Source organism: Seriola aureovittata, chromosome 5 (assembly GCF_021018895.1).
Source record: "Seriola aureovittata isolate HTS-2021-v1 ecotype China chromosome 5, ASM2101889v1, whole genome shotgun sequence".
Lineage (NCBI taxonomy): Eukaryota > Metazoa > Chordata > Actinopteri > Carangiformes > Carangidae > Seriola > Seriola aureovittata.
The window spans coordinates 7821312-7831733 of record NC_079368.1 but is presented as its reverse complement, the minus strand read 5'-3'; the positions used below and the strand labels follow the sequence as shown (position 1 = coordinate 7831733).

The 10422-nt window shown below is 40.8% G+C and overlaps 1 protein-coding gene across 3 annotated transcripts; it reads right to left on the bottom strand.

Moving 5' to 3' along the window:
* Nucleotides 1-7204: 7204 nt before the first annotated feature.
* Nucleotides 7205-10129, bottom strand: ankrd39 (ankyrin repeat domain 39). 3 transcript variants are annotated; one of them, XM_056375317.1, is made up of 4 exons: nucleotides 9722-10129; nucleotides 9411-9514; nucleotides 9106-9309; nucleotides 7205-9001 (listed from the first exon to the last, which is right to left on the bottom strand). In XM_056375317.1, the coding sequence occupies exons 1-4, from the start codon at nucleotides 9759-9761 to the stop codon at nucleotides 8855-8857; spliced, it is 495 nt and encodes a 164-aa protein (XP_056231292.1). In that variant the 5' UTR covers nucleotides 9762-10129; the 3' UTR covers nucleotides 7205-8854. The 3 variants fall into 3 exon arrangements, with proteins under 3 accessions (XP_056231292.1, XP_056231291.1, XP_056231293.1); XM_056375316.1 differs by having other exon boundaries at nucleotides 9741-10129; XM_056375318.1 differs by having other exon boundaries at nucleotides 9106-9234; nucleotides 9741-10129.
* Between the last annotated feature and the right edge of the window lie 293 nt (nucleotides 10130-10422).

Here is a 10422-nt window from a genome sequence, read left to right as displayed (position 1 = left end):
TCAACACTAGAGAGTCACACACAAAAACGCCAACTGAACCTCATAAAAGAAGATACTTCTGCTCTGGATTTGTAGATGCTGCTCTATTCTATTCTAGAAAGCAAACATCATCTTATTGCTGTTGTAACACAAGCTCCAAACTGAGCTCCTATCAGCAAACACTGCAGGACCCTGGCATGACATTACACATTGTATTGCTTCTGACTCATCTAGATTAGATTAAGTGTTGATACAGTAATCGATCCACGTAAAATTAGATTATTAGATTACATTTAGATTATAAACAGAAAGATCAAGAAACAATTTCAACTAAACAGTATATAGTAGATTTGAAATACTAAATGCTGTGATATTGTGAATTTACCAAACTAATAATTATTATGTTGTTAACAGCTGCTTTTTTATGCTCAGTACTCAGTATATACAACATAATTAAATGGACATCTTATCTAGGTGCAAAACACTTGTAGTGCTAACTTTGTCATGAGTTACAATTAGTTTAAAACCCCTGTTTAGGTTCAGTAACTTTTCTTAAAGGAGTTGGCTTTACACATTCAATTTCTGTCGCATGTGTTGGGAAGTACTACTGCATATGTGAAAATAGTTGTATAATAATAGTTGTGTGAAGTCTTTTGTGGTTCCAGAGGGAGCTACATGAAGCCTGATAAATTGTCTCAAGGGCCTCACTTGAGGCAATTCATCAGACTAAATCGTCAGTTGGGTCTGAAGACCACAAATCTGAAAATCTAAATAAATCTGGTGGAGTAAGAAAAAAGAAGTGAGCTCTCCAGGCCTCATCTCAGCTTCATTAGCCGCTACGAGCATAACACACCCAAATCTCTGACCAAACTGTCAGTGGTCGAGTTGCATTTTGGATAACGTGGGTGCTAGGTTTTGCTTTCATGCTGAGATTTAGATGAGAAGATTGATACCGCTCTCATGTCTGTATGTTAACTATGAAGCTACTGCCAGAAGCCAGTTACCTTAGCTTAGCACAACGACCATGGTTGTGTGGTTTTACAGGGGCTAGCCTATCTGCTGGACTATTTTTTGACAGTGTGTGGTGACTTCCTTGAGCCTAGTCAACACCTTGAGGTTTCCAGGCAACTAGCGGACACTCCAGGAAGTGACTGTGTATGGCCAAGTAGTCGTCCAGCACACAGCACCTGATAATATGTTGTTTTTTATGTTTTTTTTTGTTGCGTGGATTAAGACACGCAAGATGTAAAGTGTTCAGTAGTGAGCTTTAGAAGTGCTGACAGGAAGATTTTGCTGCCTTTGGACAGACAGCTCTTTCTCTGTTTCCAGTGTTTAATCTAAGCTATGCTAACCAGCTTTTGGCTGTTGATTCAAATGCAGCACATAGACATGAGAGGGGTGTCAATCTTCTCATCAAAACTCTTGGGTAGCTAAAAACATATTTCCCAAAATGTTGAGTATTCTTAAAGTTACTGACTTGACTGTGATGCCAATGCTGTCTTTATGCTACGTTTTTACATCAGTGTATTTTGGTCGGACACTCTTTGTTTAACATTTCTAAACAGTTTTTTGTTTCTGTCGCTCATTGTGCTGAAATTAACTCACAACTTCAAACAGAACAGTTAACTATAAAGCTCATGAAGTGTGAATCTGACAACCGCATACATACCAGAGAAAAACCATGCATGCTTATTAGGGTAACTAATAGTGAGAGTTAAATGTGCATGTGCTGCCACCAGCCACATCTTATAATTTCAGAGCAGCAACCACTACTGAGAATTTCTTTGATGCAACACCAGTTTGAAACCAGATATTTTACAGGCATTTTTTTCTTTTTGTGCCACTGATAAAGAGTTCCCCTGAGTCGTGCATCAAGCTGTTAATGATTAAAAAAACTTCAACACAGAACATAAAAGCCTTAGTAGAATCCATATGGTGATTGTTTATTCATTTGGCTGCTTATTGTTTGTCTCTGGTGGTAAGAGGTGAGTGATATATCTGAAACTCTGGAAACACCCCCCCCCCCCCCCCCCCCCCCCCAGTCTGAACAGAGACAGCTTTGGGTGATAAAAAATTGTGCAAAACAGATGCGACAAACTTTCAGAAAGCAATTGCAGACCAATAAAAGATGGTCTTCGGGTTGTTTACAGCAGCACAGGGGAGACACACTGTCTGTATTTCTATACAAGTTCACTAGCATACATGAGACAATGAAAGCTTGTATAATGTGGGGCTAATTTGAAAGAACTTAATTCACTAATCATTAACCTGCCCCTGTGATCTGTACATACCTTGGTAACTGAAGAATTGTATAGATAGGCTTACTGAGAGGGCTTAGCTAAAAGGCTATAAAATAAAGGCACAAAGTTTATGATTTTTATCAATAATTACACAGTGCAGTTATTTTTCACCAGTAAAGAAGCACAAAAAATATTCACAGGTTGTCTACTAGGGTCAAATAATGTAAATCAGTCATCTACATTATCTGAGATGATGATATCTGTGTGGTCTTTAAAGTCAGTTGAACCTTTGCTTAGTTGCTGCTGACAAAAGCTCAGCCTGCACACAGACTGTTCTAAGATGAGGTGGGGCATTTCTGATCGCGCCTCACTTCCTTTCAGCGTAAGGAAATGTGCCGGACACTGTTAAAACCAGGAATACCTTATGCAAAAGCAAACTGAAGGCAGGCTAAGCCACACATCAGCATGAGAACCAACTCAGAGTCATGCAATCCTCAGAGTGAACAATATCTGCCCCAGGGACGCTTTGCATGATGATTTCCCTAGCAGCTTCTTCATCACCCCAAAGTGGTGTTTTATTGTCCTCGCTTTTCGTGTTTGCATTCCATTGTTACTGGGCGAGTACAAATATCCTCCTTTATGCACAAAAACCTCAGACAGGCCTTCCACTACGTCGCCTGAGCCCAGCCCTCATCCATCCATCAGCAGTGCCCCTGTACTACGCAGGGCCCCCCAAGCTCTGCTCACCGCCCCCAGCCTACTCTTTGACATAACGCTGTTGTGGCTTTCCGGGCCTTTATGCTGGCTGTTGTCTTAGGCAGATTGAAGACCCTTTGTGTGCGTCAGCCCCTGTCCTGAGTGGCAGAGAGGAACCTGCTGGGCTGCGAGTGGAGAGACAGGAATGCGCATATGAATGGGCTAGTGTGTGCTGGGCACCTACTGACAGAGGGACGGCGAGCCTCTATGAGTCTTAGTTCATCAGCGTAACCATCTTGTTCAATTACACGTGCAGCCCGGTGTTGCGTTCCCTGGACATTCACACTGAATGGGAGTATTGTCACTGCTGTTGTGAATATCTTGTTCAGTATTGTAGAGAGCTCTTAATAAATGAGGTGCCAGCTCCATTGTTTTAGGTGTGAGTGATTACCCAAAGTGCAGTTTTATTTTTTCTATTGCGTTCCAGTCATGTTCTCCTTGATATCTAATTTCAGTGTGGAATTCGATTTATCAGATGTGATTCACATAAGAACTTGCAGGATCTTGTCTTTGTGTTAAGTCAGCTTCTTATGCTCCAATACTAACAGTGCATGATTAAACCTGATATATCAAAGATTTTAGATGTACATCTCTAATCTCCCAATATCCAGTTGCCTATAAAATATTTTGTCTGACCACATTAGTGAAGTTTTGAAACCTAAATTTTTTTTTTACCTGTCCTTATGTTACAGCATTTGAAGACTTTGAAGAGCCTTTTTTTCCCTATTTTTCTTGATCCTTTCCTTTAACTTCATCATTGGAAATACTTCATTACAAATTCTGCATTTGAAATGCTACTCATGTAAATGTACAGTGTTATCAGCAAAATGTGTTAACTACTAGCCCTTGCGTCATACTATTACATATTAATATATTCGATTACTATTACTAGCATTACAATGTACTGAAGTAGTATAAAATGGGATAAAAGGCAAATACTACTATTTTAAGAGTTTCCTCAGTTTGTCCTTCCCACTAATGTGCTTCACACAGTAATCCTGAGCACTCACCTCAACATTAAGTTACGTATTGATGATGCTGGCTGTCCCTGGCGTCAATATTCAACACCCACATTCAGATTTCACATCATTCTATAGTGACAAAACAAGATGAAAACTTATGTGTGACATATACACTATAATGTAAACGTTTAAAAAACTAGGAAAGCACAGTACAGATGAAAGACATAAAAATATGATGGACAGCCATTGACCATGAACTCACATCAGCAAATTTAAACACTAAATGGTATTTTATCCAAGTGCTGCTGTAAGAAGTCTTCAGATCTCCGTCCTTTTGAACCACAGTCAGTATTAACTTAACAAATTCTCTCATCACCATAAACTACACAGGTAAATAAGTGGAAAATATGCAGATTAAAACTCAATAGGTTGGACAATATGTGCATGTGAGCAATTGCTCAAAAAGCTCAAATGCACTGAACAAGAGGCAAACAGTAGGTTTATACAGTAGATTTGCAGAGTTGCTTTGCAGATTTGGCAGATGATACATGATAAGCTGATTTCTAACAACTTCCTGGTTTGATGGGACCTAGATGTATGATCCCAAAGCTTCATTAATTGTCCTCTGACTCATATGGTACAGCTTATGGGTTGTTTGTCTGGCCATGCTTTTGAGAAGATTACATCTCCATAATCAATAAAAAGAAACTTAACCATCCACCACAGGGTCTAAAAAAAAAATCATCTGGGAAAATAAATTTCCCCCCTCAAACGTACCCACAGTAGTACAAAACTCACTGAATGTTTACTGAGCACTAATTCATTGGAAAAATTTTTTCATGATTATGGTCGCAGGTAGGGACATCTTGACATTTTCCAGATGTGCATTTTTGTCCAAGTGTGGCCACAGGAAACCCAAATTCACATGACTTCCATATCCATCTACAATTTGGTTGAATCTAAACCTAAATCTAAAACTAACAAGTGTGTTGATTACACCTACAAAAAAACTTGTATCACATGCTCCTACGTGTGTTGCTGCATCACCTGACAATATTTTCCTTCCACAGTTGCAGTGCTGATGACCGGGGAGAGCTGAGCAGCAGCCCTCTGGACTCATGGCTCTCATCACCTGATGACCTGGAAAGTGGGTCTGTAAGATCTGCAACATCACTTCAACCAGCAGACAACATGCTGCTTTGAAGTGGGAGTGGACCTAAATTGGATTATGCAGCATCTCTGAGGAGCAGCTCCTGTAGATTTGATTACACACGCCCCCTCACCCAACACCCACACTCCTTCTTCCCCAAACCAGATGAGACGGTGTGGGGCGGTCCTCCATGACAGAGTCTGGTACTGCACTTTTTAATGTATGCCCATCTGCCAGCCATTTACCTGATTACTTTTGGATAACTCTGACAGGTCCGGCTCTGCCGGGGCAGCTGGGAGGCCAGAGAGCATTAGTTTTGTACAGGTGGACACAGGAAAGATAAGGACCAGATGACCCTTGTACCCATGAAAACAAGAACCCAGATTTCACCTAAATGGAGGAATTGACATTTGGCACAACCAAATACAATGGTGACTTACGTATTTTTAAATGTTGAACTACGCCTTTTTTTGTAGCCACAAAAACAACTAATTTTACATCTTAAACAAAATTCTTAAAATGGAGAAATATACATAGAGGACAAGTTGTTCTTATTGTCCACTCTCTGGCTGAAGTGCTGTTTAAAATAAAGTCCTGAGCACTGACTACAAATCCTCCACACAAGCATGGCATACAGACCACCTTCTATTTCTGAAGAAAATAACATCCAGTGCTGGTTTAACTCTGGCTCATTATGGTGGAAGTGGGTTCCAGGGCCAGGAAGTTTCATTGCTTTCCAAATAAATCTCACTAAACAGAGCTGTAATCCAAATTCCTCGTCTTGTGGAGTCCTCTTCAAGTCCTCGCATTACATGAAAGCTCACAAAAGTCAGACATAAAAATGACGCTATATCTTTCTAGATGTTACTCATTACCACATTTGTACAGACAAAACCGAGTGAAGTAGCACGGTTGCGTGAAAGTATCTTTTAAATAAAAGGGGTGGAAAATGTTTTTTTTTTTCTGACATAGCTGCTCATATTCACCCAGCAGAGGCACGTTTCTGATTGTTTCCACATAAAGGGGCAAAGCAGCTCTCAAATTCAAACCAGCTCATGAAAAATTATCAAAAACGAATGAGGCCCTTTAACATTCCTCCAGGTTTTACCGAGTGACACAGAGGGTTTTCATTACCTCGCTCACTGCTAGCAAATCTAAGACATCACCTTTGATTATGTTACATAGAACCTGGCAGGGGAACAATCGGAGGGTGCTGTGGGCGGGTGTGATAGTCTGTGTGCCGGTCAAAATTACTGGTTTGATTCAAATAGCATAATGTGCTTTTGTTTGTTGAGCCCTTTAGATAACAAACAGGGATATCTTCTAACCAATCTGCTCAGTGACTGGTGAATAAAAAAGGCTGAGCCAAACACTGCTCTTACTGACATGTGGCACTCAAGTCGGGTGATCCTGGCAACAGCTCCTCAGCTGTGTGGAAAGAGGAACTTGTCAGTGAGCGTAAACAGCTCTCTTGGCTCAGTTCTCTGAGCTAAAATACCCCATTCCCACCCACCCACCCCCCCCCAACCCCCGACACCCCATCTCCTTGTGCTGTGTGGCGTCAGCTGCAATGAGCTCCAGATGTGGCCTGGCACCCCTCCAGTCACAGTGCTGGATGTGGTTTGAAGGTAGTTTGGAAACACCACCCACCAGCGGACCCAATGAAAGTTCCTCAAGACTGCAGCAAGAGGTTTCTGTCGTGGGTTTGTATTTGTGCGGACCGCGGGAGCGCAGAAGAAGTGCAGTATTTCCTCTGCACATCTGTGGAAGGCTGAGGGGAAAATGTATCTGCCTCATATGTGCATGTGTTACTTATTGAACATGCTATGAATAAGTAAGTAAGTGAGACAATAGTTGAAAGTATTTCCATCTGTTTCAAGAGATATGGAAATATCAACATCCTTTATTCACCCCCGGGGTTCCATCCTTTGTTCCCTTTGCATATAAATACCAGTTAAAAAAGCATTCAGTAATGGTTCTCCTTTTGATAACCTAAGAAAAGACGAAGCATCTCAGTGAGAGCAGCAAGACAAAAGCTAAGAACTGATAATCCTTTAAAAAAAACTTTAAAAAAATGTTCCAGCACAAGTTTTCTTTTAATAGACCTATTAAACATGTGATGGTGAAACTATTATTTAATTTAGCTTAATCTTCCATTATAGGTCACAATGATACACAAAGAGGCATCAAAACCAAAGGTATTACAGAACAGGAGCCAGAGGTGGACAGTTGTGTGGTTTCAGGTCATTACCTCAACAAAAACACACACTATCAACTGTCAGCATCTGCTCCCAGTGCAGAAAAGTGCAAATGCTTTACACTGGAAGCAGCAGGCCGCAAGTCTTTGCTAAAATACAGAGACAGAGACATAAAATTAGTATAGTAGAAACAGCTGAGACATGTTACTAGCAACAGGTCAATGTATCATAATTACCTGAAATTTTAAGCATTTAAGAAAAAAAATTCTGTTGCGGTTTGACTGATTGGTAATTTCCTTAATACACAGTAAATAACCCAGTACGGTGTTACATACATAACTTGGCTGAACTGTGGTGTCCATCCATGACGCATTATTAGAGTGATGCTTTTCTCTCTTTCTAACAGTCACTCTGTTGAGTTTTCCAGCAGTGAGCTGAGAGGATCGAATGAGGTCACTGTGTGTAGGATGCCAGCTAATTCACAGTGTACTGAAAAAAAAACATGCTGCTTGTAAGACAATAGCTCCCCCTGCTGCGAGAGATTAAAGAAAAAAGCCCAGGGAGGATGAGGTCATATAAATTTGCCAGACAAAGTTAAACAAATAAGCCTAATATTAGGGAGATGCTAACCTCCAGTTATAACACACACTTCTGTGTCAAACATGGCACATGTTCAAAGCATATCATTACTGCTGCAGTGAGGGCAAATGCTGGTGTTTGAAGTGCACTGTGCAAATTCAGTTTTAAAATCAACCTTTAAAATCACACCACCCACCAGAAGTAATTAGCAGTAATTTCAAAGAGAAATTTCAGTACTCATAACATGACTGTTGTTCCTGTTCCTGTATTGAACTTCTAAAAATCTGTATGGCAGGCTAATTCCCACGTGAAATCATATCAACTAATGCACATTAAAGTTCAGTGTCCCTACACAGAATCACAATCTGAAGATTCAGCCATTAACACCACATCAGATGGTGAGGTGCAAGTATTCACTTCATTTTTTTCCACTGATCAGTCACATCCTCCTGTTTCCTCATCACTTATCAGCTCTTAAACCCCAACTGAAAACCTCAGTTATAACTTACTCAGGAAAACACAAAGGCTGATGTATTTGTTTTTCTTAACGGTCATGGTCAATGATTAGCAGAATCCAGAAATGGCAGCCATAATTGGTTAATTAAACAGAATTTTTATATTTTATTTTTGACAAATACCTGGTAAGAGTGCAGCTGTAGCAGACAGTGGAAGCTGGTGTTATGTGGCAGGTTTTACAGGTTTCTAGATCTCAGAATGCATAATTACATTATTAGAAAAGCAATGAACTAGAAATCAAAAACAGGATGATGTTTATTGTTTAAAGCTAGAAAATGTAATGTCGTGTTGACCACTCAGTCACTCAGTCGCTTTTTTGGCTGATGTTCAATTGAGGAAAAAGTAGCCAAGAGTAGTGAATCCATGTCGACACGATGCCGACGTAAGTGGACCTCACCTCATATGTTTTGAGGTCATGTTGTCATTTGTCTGATCTTCGCAACCCAGCATGCTCCAGATGCAGTGTGTCTGTAGTCACCCAGGTGGTTTTAAGAGCTCCTGCAGATCTCCCTGCTGCGCCAGCTGGTACGGTAGCTGCAGCCTCTTGTTCATCTGGCTGCAGAGTGCTGGACACTGCTCAAGAAGCAGCTGACACACCTCTTCATGACCCCGTTCTGCAGCCTGAACCAGCATTCAACAGAGTAACAAATGCAGGCACCTGTTAAATAATCATCAAACTATCTTTCTGGAAAGGTTTTATTGTGTTACTGCTGGCAACTCTGTACCTTATGTAAAGGGGATGCACCATCGTCATCACAGAGCATGGGATCTGCCCTGTGGTGTACAAGGAGCCTAACCACATCCAGGTGACCACAGTAAGCTGACCGATGCAGTGGTGTGGCACCGCCTGGTGTCTGGGGAGATGCACAGGCACCGTTCTCAAGAAGAAACTTGCAAACAGCAAGATGACCACTGCGACTTGCATAATGCTGAGACAAAACACACCAGAAATGAAGCAGCAATTTATATAAACATGAGAACAGTGGACACTACAGCACTTCTAGCCAAAACATCTTCCCAACAAACTCACCAGAGCTGTGTATCCAGATGAGTCTCTCAGGTTAGGGTCTGTGCCCTTCTGGACCAAGGACTTAACCCTCTCCAAGTTCCCATCCACCGCAGCAGACCAGATACCTGCATAGAGCAAAGACAAACAGTACACCACTGTACTTCACTGACACACCAGTCAAATCAGGAATGAAAATAACTGTTAGCCCAAGTCATTTAATGAAAAATGAAATATGCATCAGTTTGAAATTGGAGAACACCTTAAGTAAAAGAGAATACAAATATCTTGTATATGGTATAACTCTTATCAGTACCACTGTTTAACTCAGTCACCTGACACATGAATGCAAACCTCGTTCAAAATCCATTTCATTCAGCGTCTGGTAAACACTGGGAGAGGAGACCTGATGGGAGCAGCACGAGCAGTGCTGTTTGTCAGACGCCATGGTGTCAATCGGCACAAACAGGATAAGAATAGATCCAGAATGATTCAAACCTGAAGCTGAACACTCCTAGTTTTACTACTGGTACGAATAATTATAAATAGCATCATGCTGTTTAACGGCTCCTACGACAACTAGCTAGCTTCCAAACACACGAGCCAAAAAATAAAGAAGCCATTGAATGTTTAAATAAGTAACAAAAATATAAGAATTCAGACACATTATCCCATTGCTGTTTGTCAAACAAAACAATAACTGCAACTTTTCGTTGCAACAGACAACCTGACGCATGAATACAGCGACGCTTGCGTGCGTGTGAACAATCCGACCAATCACAGAGCTGTGGTTAGAAGGCACCCTTCAGGTACTGTCGGTCGTTCTAGATTTGTGTATAGAAAAAAAAGCGATGGCACAAAACTTTGTGCTTTGGCGGCATGATGATTATGAAAGATGAACCACTGCATTGATGCAACTGTTCATTCCATGAATTTATGCATCATAAAAAACGTATACACAATTTTTATTATTAATGACCGATATGAGACATATTTTCCGTTTTCTTTGATTCCCTACATTGGCATGAATAAAATG

Bases quoted from the DNA above. Each gene is read 5' to 3' on its own strand.
- ankrd39 (XM_056375316.1), bottom strand. From the start codon at position 9,834: ATGGCGTCTGACAAACAGCACTGCTCGTGCTGCTCCCATCAGGTCTCC. The intron at 9,515-9,740 runs GTTTGCATTCAT...TGCTCTATGCAG, and splicing joins TGAAATGGATTTTGAACGAG to GTATCTGGTCTGCTGCGGTG. The intron at 9,310-9,410 runs GTGAGTTTGTTG...GTTTTGTCTCAG, and splicing joins CATCTGGATACACAGCTCTG to CATTATGCAAGTCGCAGTGG.